We start from the raw sequence: 13,799 nt of genomic DNA on the forward strand, positions 1-13,799 counted from the left end.
GATCTAGCGCCTACAGCAGGACCTGGCATACAGCGTTAGTCACTGCTGCTGGTCATCTTATTCTCCCTCATTCTCCCCTTCGAGTTGATGTATAAATTACCAGTTTCCCAGCTGAAAGTGAATAAAGCTAACAGCTACCTGACAGCAGATGGACAGAGATGAAGCACGTCCTCAGGTACTTACAGCGAATAGGAGGTCAGGCTATTGGAGGCTACAATCTGTTGGAATCTCTGCTTCTGAAATCCTGAGACAGAATTGGAATCTCTGCTTCCAGTGGCCCAATTGAAAGTCACCAGCCAAGCACCACGTGGTCAAGAATATCAGGCGAAGTATCAGTCAAGAGTCATTCAATGTGACAGGATCTCTCTAGCAGTAGTTCTCTACCTTGGCTTTTTACATCACAGAAACACTAGGGGAGTTTGAAAAATAATAATTCTCAGGCCCACCTTAGACCAATTAGATCCATATCTCTAGAGATGGTGACTTGACATGGGTATTTTTTAAAGCTTCCCAGTTATTTTAACTTGCAATCAGGATCCAGAGCCGCTGTTACAGAGCATTGCTTCTCAAACCTGGGCCGCGGATTCTCATCAAAATGAGGATCTTGGGGAACCCGGAGATCTTGTTAAAGTGTGGATTCTGGTTTAGTGGATCTGGGGTGCAGTTTGAGATTCTGCCCTTCTAACGCATCCTCCAGACATACCTATGCTGCTGGTGTGAGGACAAGACTCTATTACATCTCAGGACCTTGGTCTCCTTCCAGTGCGGATAATTCTGTCTACGGCATCCTTGTGCAGTGTGGTGCTGTCCTGAGTGGGCTGCTGGACTGAGAAGGGTGTTGGTGGTGATAGTCACAATAGCTGAATATCTACTCACTTTCTCCCTCCTCCTGTACCACATCAGTGGGTGAATATGGACAGGAGAGCAAGAAGGACAGCAATAGGAAACAATACTGAGAATCGCATCTTAACTTGGAAAGTGTATGATGAGGTCCTCCCAGGGCGCGCAGTTACAGGGAACTGGCTTTGAGCATCAGGGAGGCAGGTGTTGTGGCCCACAGGAAGGTCCTTCAAGAACGCACTGAGGGTCAAAAAGCTCACAAGAGGTTCCACAGGGCTCCCTGGCCTGACCTGTCACCATCTCCCTGCCCTGTGCTAGCCTTTCTGTGTCATGAGGCAGAGGGTTGGGCAAGCACAGAGTCAGTTACTGGGACCAGTCATCCCCCCAGAAAGATTCAATTTCTACTTTTTGGGAGGAGTTAGATGGAATGTTAACTTCAAACCATGATAGAAGCAGGCAGGGGAAGCTGTCTCTGGCAGGACATTGTGAGCTTGGCTCACCATGGCTATGACTGAACACCCAGGCATGCCCGGGGCAGGTTCTCTTCCATAGTGACTGGGGGCAAGAGGCAATCAGGACATCCTATCAAAGGCTCCCTTCTCTGCCCCTTACATGCTTAATTTTCTTTTTCTTTTTTTTTTTTTTTTCCTGGATGATTGATAGCACTCAAGGATGCTGACACCAGGACACAAGCCCCTTGGGAAGAGAAAATCATCTTGGGGCACAGAAAGGGGCTAAGCACCTTAGGCCCAAATGGCAGGGCCTCTGCTATGTGGGGGTGGTTGGAGAGACAGTCAGCTTACCCAGGGCCTGCGACCCCTCCCCCTATGCCCCTGATGGACACATGCCACGGGTCAGGCTGTCCTTTGTCAGGGCCCCTAAGACCATAGGTCCTTCTCATCCTAAGGACAGATTGTAAGCTGAAAATTCCAGCCTGGCTAAGTGGCGCTGGTATTGTGTCTCGGAAAGAATGATATTGAAGCTTGCTTTTAATATTATTTGCCATAAACCAGGTTTTTTAAAAGGGAGATTTTCTTGATAAAAGCTGCCTAGAGGCCATCTAGCCCACCTCCTTGTTTTATTCACGAAGGAATTGGATGAGGTTTGTCTTATTAACTCTGCTTATTCCACAACAGAAGAATTTTATCATGCAATGACTCCACAGGTACTTTAAAGCATGGTCCCGCTGGGGCAGCATTTGGACAATGACAGAAAGTTATCTCCCTTTTGCCTTTCTTGTCCTAACTTCATTTCCCTAAACTCAAAAAGAGCCCGCTCTGGATTACCATTCCTCCCTCTTCCTCAGCCTGTTTCCCACAGGGGTTTCTCCAGCCAGCCCTCAGCTCCCTCTCCTCCCTGGACTTCTGCAGTGTGAACGTAGGATTATGAGTGCTCAGACCTCATTTCTCTAACACCTGCTAATCAAACTTCTTGCCCTTTTCTGAGTCAGGCCACTGAAACCAGGCCAATGTTCTTCAAATTTTCAATTCCTGGCATTCATTTCTGTGGTTGTAGATACATAGGTGTGAATCTTTGGGAATAGTATGTTTTTATTTATCCTGAGTTCTAACTATTGGAATAATAAGGTATATAATTATATACGGTACCGACGGTGATGTTGATTGAAACAATAGTTTCTTGGCCATGACTGCAGGAAATGTTCAGATCTTGCAAAGATGGAAGCTAGAATCTGTTGGAATCTCTGCTTCTGAAATACTGAGACACAGCTGGAATCTCTGCTTCCAGTGGCCTGATTGGAAGTCACCAGCCAAGCACCAAGTGGTCAAGAATATCAGGCGAAATATCAGGGTTATAAAAATATTTCTAGCCCTTGGTATTATCTGATAGAGGATAAAGGAATAAAACAAGTCAGGGTGAATCTAACTTACTGTCTGCCAACTAGGATACTTTTGACTGGGAAAAATGCTTCTCAATCAAGAAAATATTTATAATAAACATAATTTTCCAATTACAACTTAAAATCCATTTTGCGAATTTGGTTTGGGTAAGATATATGATCTATTATTAAGTCAACAGTTTCCTTATTTCCAGCTATGTATTATAGAAGCATGGTCAGAGGGCCAGGCGCAGTGGCTCACACCTGTAATCCCAGCACTTTGGGAGGCCGAGGCGGGTGGATCACTTGAGCTCAGGAGTTCAAGAGCAGCCTCGATAACATGGTGAAACTCCGTCTCTACTAAAAATACAAAAAAAAAAAAAAAAAAAAAACTAGGTGTGGTGGCACACATCTGTAGTCCTGGCTACTCGGGAGGCTAAGAGGTGGCAGAAATGCTTGAATCTGGGAAGCGGAGGTTGAAGTGAGCCGAGGTCACACCACCGCATTCCAGCCTGGTGACAGCAAGACCTTGTCTCAAAAAAAAAAAAAAGCACCATCAGAGATAAATTCCAAAGACTTAAAGAAGCCTAGAAACTGCTTAGCTCTGTGAGAATTCAAGACTAAGGCCCCACTCGCCATTCCCAGCTGCTAGAAGCGAAAAGAAACATGATTTTTGCAATGTTCACGCCGTGTGAGTCCCTACAGAATAAAATGACTTTGGGAGCACCACGAAGACCCATTTGGGGACAGTCCGTTCTCTCTAGCATGTGGATGGGTATGTGGGCACTTCTTAGTGTTCCTCCTAGCTACTTGGTTTTGGACAGAGGACTCTAATCCAATGGAAGGAGCCACCTGCTCTCCTCCCCCAGCAGAGCTTCACACCACCATGTCCGCTCCTGGGTGGCCTTTCTCCAAACGTTCGGGTTCTGTTGCATTTCTTAAATGGAGAAGGGAGACTTCAGTCCTTGACACCTGGCGTGGAAGGACTGAGGTTATGATTACAGTTAGGCTTGAGGGCCTGAGGAATGGTAAACAACACGGATAAAAAAAAGTTTTAGGAACCCTCGGAGTGACTCCAGGGGGTAGAAATTTGAGAAGTTTATATTGACCAAGTTTATATTGTCCCTGTTGTATGTAAGCTGGTTATTTAATTGAAAAAGAATTCATTAAAGGCCCAGAGTATACTCTACAGAAAGAGGTGGTACTGTGCTTGTACTTATAGACCTAATGTAGAGAAGAGAAGGCCTAATTAGGGAGGAGAGAATTCACATCAAAAATGGAAAATAAGGCCGAGTGTGGTGGCTCTTGCCTGTAATCCTAGCACTCTGGGAGGCTGAGATGGGAGGATCTGTCGTGGTGAGGCCAGGAGTTCAAGATCATCCTGAGCAACATAGCGAAACCTTGTATCTAATAAAAAAGCAAAACAAAAAACAAACAAACAAAAAAAGCTGGGCATGGTGATGTGTACCTATAGTCCCAACTAGTCAGGAGACTGAGGTTGGAGGACTCCAGCCCAGGAGTTCAAGGCCGCAGTGAGCTGAGATTATGCCACCGTATTCCAGCCTGGGCAAAGACTTTGTCTCAAAAAAAAAAAGAAAAAGAAAAAGAAAGAAAAACAGAAGAGAAAAAAGTAGACCCACCAATGAAAACAATGTGAAACCCATAAAGCTTGATAAACAATAAGACTTGGCTGATGACTGGGGTAGTCTAGATTGATGAGAAGCAGATGAAGAAGAGAGAGTTTTGATCTTGAAAATCTTGCATGAGATGAATACAAGGATAGCTATGAGGACTGCGTGATCAAGAGGTGGCCATCCTAGGAAATCAGTGTGATTAAGGGGCCACAAACAGGACTTCAAAAGTCACCAGTCACGATAGCCTTTAAGAAGTGGAGTTCCAGCAGAATGGAATTAGTATAAGGTATCTAGTGTTTACTGTTAAGGATAGAATTGATGAAGGTGGCAAGGTCTGAAGGGTGAACTGTGGAATTAGGAGCATGGATTTGCTACAGGAATATCAAGCCAGAACTACCAGGGCTCTAAGTTCTGGAATGGAGAAGTTTTTAAAGTAGGATTGATAGTATTTGGCAACAAGCGCAAAGGATAATGAGCTAATGAAATTTCATAAATTGCAGAGCTTACACAAAGATTTATGATCATTAAATATGGAGTACCAACTTGTTGGCTGAATAGAAGTCATTCTACAAATCTAATGCTATAATTTCAGTAGAATAATGCCCCTCTAATGAGCTTACTCAGACCTAATCCATATGCCAGTACTTTTCCACCAGGCTGATGAATTCATTTGCTAAGAGGTCACAGAATGACCCCAATTAGGTGAACATCCACCCTTCTATTTCCTCTCTAATTTGATGTGGTCTCTTCATCTCCATCTGCAAAGTCTCAAAGTTTGCTGATGGATTGTTTGTAGCCTGCAAACACTCACGCAGAACCACAGCAATATGCTTCCTCTTAGCTATGCAGAGCACCTGAAGGCAAGCAGCATCATGGGTGCCTGGCTAACTGTGAACCCGGCACGGAGGGAGGATGGCAGAGTTGTTCTCTGCCCCTGTCGTCATGGCAGCTGTTTTTCATAACTCCCTAAACTGTATCTTGTCGCCTTGGGAAAAGTGTGTTCGACTTTCCACTGCCCCAAATCAGAGTGAATCTTTACCCACAGCAAAAATACCCATTAGGGAAAGCCTGAAGCCTGAGGTCTGTCTCTGTTCTTGTTTGTACAGGTGACATGAAGCAGCCACGGAAGAAGAGGAAGTGATTGCACACCGTTTTCCAAGAACCAAGAAGGAAGAAAACACAAGAGATTTTTCTCATCTTTTTTTTTTTTTTTCTGATGGAGGGAGGTGGTGGAGCAACATAGGAAATCAGGAGGGACAGAGAGTGATACTTAAATTTAAAAAGAGGTTCGTGAAGGGAGCTTAACTTGAGAACTCTTGGTTTTTTGAAAGGTTGACTGTACATGCCAAAAACAACTCCTGCCATCTGAGAATTGATGACCTTTGACCTTCACGGAGGATGGTCTCTGGTTAAAACCTGGCCAAAGAAACTCACATAAACTTGGTGTTAGAGAACATCTAGAGAGAGAGAGAGAGGAACTTAGAGTCATTTAAACTCTTCAGTTTACAGAGGAGGATGCTGAGGACCTAGATAAGAAGTTACCTGCACAAGGCAAAAGGGTTACTTAGTGTCAGAACCAGAGCAATGGCTTCTGTCTCCCGGATCTCCTAGCTACCAGTCCTGGGCCTTTTTTTTTTTTTTTTTTTTTTTTTTTTAATAATACCAATTTTCCTTTAAAAACCAAGCATTTCAGTAAGCTAGTTATTTTCGTGGATTGCTCATCCATTTTTTTTCAATGATCTAAAAATGTAGGGTGATAGCTACTACTGAAGTTGTCTGTCTACTTGGGATAATAGCAAATTAATTGGAGACAATGGGAAAGTAAGTTATAAAAAATACTGGGAAATCTGTTTCTCTTCTAAGCAAGCGTTCAGGGCAGGTATTAGTGACATTGTCAAAACCTCTTCCATTTGATCATTGATTAATTCATCAAATAAATGGTGTATTAATACTTTTACTTGCACAAGAATCTGGATGGGAAGTGATAGAATTATGAGAGCTGTTGAGATTGCTTTGCTACAAAGCAGTTTTCTGAATGAGTGTGTGTTTTAACAAAGCTGATTTTCAGATGCTTAACAAGGATTCATGATCCCTCCTGTGATTTTCCTAGTGTTATTTTCCTGGCACAAATGGCAAATGTCTATTGGTGGGTAAACATATTTGAGTCTACTAGTATGTCACTAGGCTCATATGGGTTGGGGTGTGGATACTGAAGAAAATTGCACTTGGACTTCCCAACCTAACATTATATAGGAAAAATTTGGTAAAAAATGAGCAAGAGTGGTCTTGAAGGGTTACAGAAGAGGACAGAATATCTCAGGGAGGAAGGCAGCCCAAGGGAAGACCAGGACAGGCACCAAGAAACCTGCTTAATCCCCACTTCTTTTTCTACTGTTCTGTTAATATGGGCCTCGAGTCTTTTCCAGATGGAGCTGGGAATACCACCTCTTTCCCCACATCTACTGCAGCCTCTTCACTGCTCCAGGCACCTGGTCTCAGCAGGAGCTCAGAAGCAGTTGCCACAGTGGAAATTCCCCAAACATGAGGCCCTCGGGGGATCACCCAAATTTTCCACACCCCAAAGGTGACTCGGGCTGCGTAAACTTGCAGTCACAGTAAGCTCTTGGTGGGGACGAGCCTGCAAGTTTCTATTTGTGGATTTACCGGACCTAGGACCAAATTAAACCTTGATCGCAGCACGCCTGGCCATTGTGCAGTGTCTCTTCCAACACTCGAAATGTCTCGAAACCATTTCCCATTGAGCACATACCTAAGCACACAAGAGCATGGTGGGTGCTGCAGTGGCTTAAGAAAGGATCAACAACAAAACAATAACACACTGATTAAACGTTTACTGTAAGGCACATGGTATTTGCAAATTACATAGTACTATGTTAGGCCCTTAATAGAAGATGACAACTATAGCAACCACATGATGATTCTAGCAATATTTGTATAGTGTCAAGTAATTTATCACCACTCTCACTTATTTTAGCCCACGGAAACTTTGTAAGTAGGAGATGAGTTACGTTCTCATTTTACAAATGAGCAAACTGAGTTTCTGATGGTGGTGTGCTGGGAAATGTTTAACAACCAGCTCTCTGGGGAAAAGATGTCAGGCTCTGATTGATAACGTGTGCTCATTTCCATGGTGTAAACACTCTCACCATGGCCTTTTTCAAGCTGGCAGCATGCTGCTGAATGTAGAGTTGGGAAGAGATGTGCACAACCACTCAGTCCTCGAGAGCCTGTGCAGACTGGCTCCAGCACACCTCTCGTTCGGAGCAGGGAAATGACAACTCCAAGGTCACACAGAGAGTTGACTCCTGAGCCCAGTTTCCTTCCTCTTTCTTACAGAGCAAAGCAGTACCGGGTCATCCAAAAACCTTTATTTAAAAAACAAAACAAAAACGTGTCCACATCTTGCAGAGCTGGACAAAAGAAAGGTGGTCAAGAGATCCCAAATTGGTGGAAACTGTCCCCATTACAGGAGGAGGAAGGACACTGCCACCGCTACCCCAGGGACTGGCCTATACTCATGCTTCTGTTCCAGTGTTGCTGTCTCACATTTGAAACCAATTCTGAATTTGGGTAGAAGACTTGTCTTGTTGCCTAAACAATGCCTTAACCCCATTCTCTCCCCAGAAGGGTCCTACATTTCTTAAGCTATTTTCAGTTCCTCCGCACCTACTCACTTGCAATGCTTGTCATAACAGGAAGCCAGTTTCATAGACTGTAATCCCCAAACACATTGCACCCACACGTGGAGAGCGTGAGGGGCTGAGCAAGGAGCGAGGAGGCCAGGCCTTCCAAAACCTGGAGGGGCTGAGCACTGAGCCGGTCCCAAAGTGGGGCGTTCCCCCTCCCAAGCCCAGGATTCAGAAGCCAGACTCCACCTCCAGACATTCTTGTTTTCCTTTCTCATGCAGTTGCTGGTGACTTTTTTTTTTTTTTTTAATAAAGCATTTGAGTAGGCAGCAAAGCCAGTCAGAACTGTTTATTTATAGCTGTGGATTTTCAATGCTGTATAAATTAGAAATCGTTGCTGAATGAGGCCCGCGCCCACTCACACACGCAGGGCCGCTGTCTGTGAGTCCTTTCACAGGGTTTGACTGTACACAGTCTAAAATGGGAGAAAATGACATGCTCCGAGTCAAATGACGGAGTCACAGCTCAACGGCAAAGCAGAAAACCAGCAATTATTTTTCCTCAGCACAATATGGGGAGTGCGACAGGTGCAATTATCCAATATTATTGAACAGTACCGGTTTGTGGTGTAGGGAGAAAATAAAGGTTTCCGTGTCTTGGAGAGGAAAACAAGAGAAAGAACATGCCTTGCAGCTCCTGTTTCTATGGATTAAGCTGGGTTATGTACGTGGAAACTGGCCAGGATTCCAGAAGGGGATGGGAGAAGCGCCTGGCTCCCTGGCCCTTCCTCCCAGGAGGCCCACGAGGAGCAGCACCACAGGCGCTTCTGAGCAAAGGTGCCTCCAGCCTTGGGCTACTGTGCCCTGAACACCCTCTTCCCCAGGCAATAGCTCCAGGTAAGACTGCGGGGAAGGCTGGGTTTGCTGAGCCCCTGTCCGCTTGGAGAGAAACTTCCCTCCAGCTTTTGACTCTCTTTCCTTCCATTGAACTACAATGAGGTCAAAGAGCGTGTGATGAGAAGGTGGTCCACAAGGAATAACTTTTAGTCCCTTAACCAGCTCCCCTTTCCCACTTCCAGCACATTTTTTTTTTTTTTTTTTTTTTTGAGATGGAGTCTTGCTGTGGCCCAGGCTGGAGTGCAGTGGCGGGATCTAGGCTCACTGCAAGCTCCGCCTCTCGGGTTCATGCCATTCTCCCGCCTCAGCCTCCCAAGTAGCTGGGACTACAGGCACCCGCCACCTCGCCCGGCTAATTTTTTGTATTTTTACTAGAGACGGGGTTTCACCGTGTTAGCCAGGATGATCTCGATCTCCTGACCTCGTGATCTGCCCGCCTCAGCCTCCCAAAGTGCCGGGATTACAGGCGTGAGCCACCGCACCCGGCCCAGCACATTTTTATTCCTGCCCCTAAGCCTTTGCTTAAACTGGTCACACTCCCTGGAAAGACCCGTCTTCTTCTAGCTACTGTGGGATAAATAAGTCATCCTTCATGGCTTCAGACCTCACTGGAGTGCCACTTCCCAGCTCTCTGAAAAGCTTTGCCTCGCCCCTCCAGGGCATTTGGCCGGCTGCCTTCTCTTAACTCCACTAGTTAACAGCTAAGCAGCTCCACACACTACGCCATCGCCATCGCTCTCTCCTTCACATATCCCCCTGGCTGCTGTTTCTGGAATGGTATGGAATGCCATGCCGACTAAAGAAAACAGTCAAGCTTTTAAAGAATCAAAGTTAGTTGTATTCAGAAGTCTTACTGTGGACTACAGACCAAGGCCTACAGCCTGGGAACAGCCTTTCAGAGAGATCCTATGAGACTGCTCCAGCCCAGGATTTCAGTCCACTGCTTACAGACAGGAAGTGGAGTTTCAGGACCTGCACAGTCACATCAAATTTGCTCAGAAGTTACATCGTAGCAGAATCCCATCAAGGCTTGGGTATAAGAGTGCATCTGGTTGTAGATTACAGAGGCATAGGCACTAACCCTGTTAAAGGTTTCGTCTTCAAAGCATCTTTCCAAAGAGCTGCACATCTTCACAGTCCGGGGCTTTTGGGAAATTCTGCTGGCAAGCAGAAGTGAGCAAAAGGCACTTCTCACATTTGCTCCTTTGTCTCAAAGCTGGAAAGAACAGAGCCTTCAGAACCAGACCAGATCTGAGTTCAAATTCTGACTCCCATGGCTGGCTATCTATACTGAACCTAGAGAAAATCAGTTACTTTTTAGAAAAATATATTATTCGCTTATTGTTTAAAAATGTATAACAATTTCAGCATGTGAATAAGAGGACACAGTCTATCCAGAAGGAGCTTAAGTATGCTATGTAAGTGGCCAAAGGAATGCAAAGGAAGTAAGCATCCCCTGTTCCTTAAAGACCTTAGGCATGCCCAACTTTATTCCAACTTGCTACTGTCCTAAGAGGGGCACTAGTCAGCCCCTTGGAGAGGGACTCACCTTGGATAAAAATAGTTTACTCCTCTGAGCCTTGGTTCCTTGTCTGCAAAATTAGATGATGACACCACCACAATTAAATAAGGTAATTTAAAGTGGTGGATGCAAGTGCCTGGCACCCAAGATCTCCGTCTGATATAGTTAGGGTGTTGTCTCCTCGAAACCTCATGTTGAATCATGATCCCCAGTGTTGGAGGTGGGGCCTGGTGGGAGGTGTTTGGATCATGGGAGTGGATTTCTCATGAATGATTTAATGCCATCTTCTTAGGGCTGGCCTCGTCATAGTGAGTTCTGGCAAGATCTGGTTGTCTAAAAGTGTGTGGCACCTCCTTCCCCCATCTCTCTTGCTCCTGTTCGCACTATATAACGTGCCTGCTCCCACTTCACCTTCTGCCGTGATTGTAAGCTTCCTGAGGCCTCCCCAGAAGCCTAGGAGATGCCAGCACCATTCTTCCTGTAAAGCCTGCAGAACTGTGTACCAATCAAACCTCTTTTCTTTATAAATTACCTAGCTTTGGGTATTTGTTTATAGCAATGCAAGAATGGCCTAATTCACCATCCCACCTGCTTGATTGCAAACTCCTGGGACTAGGGGCCATGTCTTCCTCTTTATATCTCCACAAAGCCTAACTCTGCACCATTAGAAAGTACTCAAATATACAGACGGACTTGGGGATTCCTTATAGCTTCTTAACCTTACAGGCATCATCACCAGTTATTTTCCACCCTAGGCTTCCCTGGAAGCTGATAGTCTCAACATTAGAGTCATTGTTTCATTTCAGATACTCTCTCCATCTTACATACCACAAATCTATTTACAGTGACGAGCAAATTACAGTTTTATGTGACCTGGTAGTGAACGAACATTGATAGAATAGGACGCATAGCAGATACATTTGATGGAAAGGAGAAAGAGATGAGGAATGGCCTGGAGGATAAATGGCTTGCATGCAGGGAAGCTCTAGAATGGACGATTAGATGGCCTTGATGACTCGAGCCTACAGGCTACTAGGGTCCCAGTCAGAAGACTGATCCTTAAACAGGAGGTGGGGGGATGTTGAAGACAAACCTTGTTTACATCAGAATTCATTTTACCTTAGGTGACTTCTCACCCCTTCCTGACAGATGGCAAGTGCTTATCATTAAGGCCTGGTCTAGTCTGACTAGCACATCATCATCACCATAATGTCGTCAGCCTCTTACATGGTGTAGTTATTTCCGGGCCATGGAAAGGGCCTCTGTTCTCACTGCCACCCTAAATATCTTGCTAATATACAAAAAAATATATATATATTTTCACCAATAAAGCCGCCCATTTCATATGGAGAGCCAGATTTAACATATAATACTTCTGAGAGAAGTATTTCTTGACTGATACGCTCAGAAATACATTTTACATAATAATCCAGTAGAAACACACACATACAACACACACACTTCTGTGAAAAGTTTCATAAACTCATACTCGATTTTAATATGGGTGACATGCCACTTTATTTTCTATGATGTTGTTTCCTATTCCATTAAAATATGTCGTGACCACGAAATTGATTTCTTAATGCAATAATAGTGTTATTAAAAATAATGAATTTCTTTTTTTTTTTTTTTTCTTTTTTGAGATGGACGGAGTCTTGCTCTGTCGCCCAGGCTGGAGTACAGTGGCGCGATCTCGGCTCACTGCAAGCTCTGCCTCCCGAGTCACGCCATTCTCCTGCCTCAGCCTCCCGAGTAGCTGGGACAACAGGCGCCCGCCACCACGCCCGGTTAGTTTTTTGTATTTTTAGTAGAGACGGGGTTTCACCGTGTTAGTCAGGATGGTCTCGATCTCCTGAGCTCGTGATCCGCTGGCCTAAGCCTCCCAAAGTGCTGGGATTACAGGCATGAGCCACCACGCCTGGCCAAAAATAATGAATTTCTTAAGCCAATAATAATAATAATAGGGTTCAACTTAGTTCAGTAAGTTGGACAACACTACACTCCACCACACTGTAGGACTCGTTCATTCATTATACAAATCATTATGAAGTGCCTACTATGTGTATGTCCCTGGCGATATGCATGCCATGGCCTGAGGATAGGGACATGGTGGTCATCGCCTGGCGTTTGCAGGGCTGTGTCGGAGGCTCGCATGCTTTCATCTTGCCTCTCCTTTGAGAAGCCAAGCCAGGCTTTCCCAGCTTCCTCTGTTAGCAGCTGCTCTGCTAGACTCAGCTCCTCTGAGATGCTAACAGGAAGAAGAAAAGGATCCCTTCCACCATAAGAGCTTACAAAACCTTCCGCTGAGGCTTAAGTCTGGCCTGAGCAAATATATTTGGTTACACTTTAGGGATTTGTTTTCACTCAACACTAAATTTTATTAAGATTCTAATAATGCAGTTAGATGACGTAGAGTTAGGAAAATATGTACTGTATGACTTTTACAATACCTTGCCAGGAATCTGGTGCATGATTCTGAAGACTCCAAATCTAGACATGTTTTATTCCTTATGAAAATTTTTCTAACTACATTCTAAAATGCGCTTATGTTGCCATTTTATATATATGCATTAACTCAACTTTGCCAATTTTTTTTTTTTTTTTTTTTTTTTTTTTTTTTTTTTGAGATGGAGTTTTGCTCTTCTTTCCCAGACTAGAGTACAATGGCATGATCTCGGCTCACTGCAACCTCTGCCTCCTGGGTTCAAGTGATTCTCCTGCCTCAGCCTCCCGAGTAGCTGGGATTAGAGGCGTGTGCCACCATGCCTGGCTAATTTTGTATTTTTAGTACAGATGGGGTTTCACTGTGTTGGTCAGGCTGGTCTCAAACTCCTGACTTCAGATGATCCACCCACCTTGGCCTCCCAATGTGCTGGGGTTACAGGCATGAGGCACCGCACCCAGCAAGTTTGCCAATTTTTAAAATCATGTGGTTAAATAAAATTCTCTTTCTTGTTAAATAGATTGCATTATCACTGCCAGTATTTTTCCTCTTCCAGACTCATCCTGCCATCATGACCTTTTGTTACGCTCACATATCACCAAACTAAGAGGAAGAGGCCAAAAGAACCGCTGGACACCAATTCAGTTTTCCCACTCAGCAATGTGGATTTCTATGCAATCCTCAAATCAAGGGAAAGGAAAGAACCATTCCAAAATGTCCTTCCAATTCACAGGTGAACACCTCTAAGTCCACTTGGGAACCATTTTAGACCCTAAGCGTGGAAGACAGGGATTATTGGCATGACTATATACACAATGACAAAGGTAAACTTACCCATTCATTCTAGGGCTTAACGAAAATGCCACAGCTGCATGAATCGTGGTTCTGCAGTTGCTTATTGGGGATGGGATTGAAAGCATAACTTTAAGGGGGATCCCCAAGATGAGAGCCAAGAAGATGCTAAGCTATTTGAGCATGA

The 13,799-nt window shown here is 44.6% G+C and overlaps 1 protein-coding gene and 1 non-coding gene across 2 annotated transcripts in view; one reads left to right on the top strand and one right to left on the bottom strand.

Annotated features, from left to right (window-relative positions):
* The window catches only part of ADTRP (androgen dependent TFPI regulating protein), a 67,984-nt gene extending 60,971 nt beyond the window's left edge, over positions 1-7,013 (top strand). The window contains exon 7 of the mRNA XM_005554034.5: positions 5,418-7,013. Within this exon, the coding sequence (XP_005554091.3) occupies positions 5,418-5,452 (35 nt within the window). The 3' untranslated portion in view covers positions 5,453-7,013. The remainder of the gene's footprint in view (positions 1-5,417) is intronic.
* A 3,256-nt stretch (positions 7,014-10,269) lies between these two features.
* Positions 10,270-10,411, bottom strand: LOC123573220 (small nucleolar RNA SNORA67). Its single transcript, XR_006697950.2, has one exon. It is a non-coding gene; the product is annotated as a small nucleolar RNA SNORA67 (small nucleolar RNA).
* Between the last annotated feature and the right edge of the window lie 3,388 nt (positions 10,412-13,799).

The sequence above is a fragment of the Macaca fascicularis genome, chromosome 4 (assembly GCF_037993035.2).
Source record: "Macaca fascicularis isolate 582-1 chromosome 4, T2T-MFA8v1.1".
Lineage (NCBI taxonomy): Eukaryota > Metazoa > Chordata > Mammalia > Primates > Cercopithecidae > Macaca > Macaca fascicularis.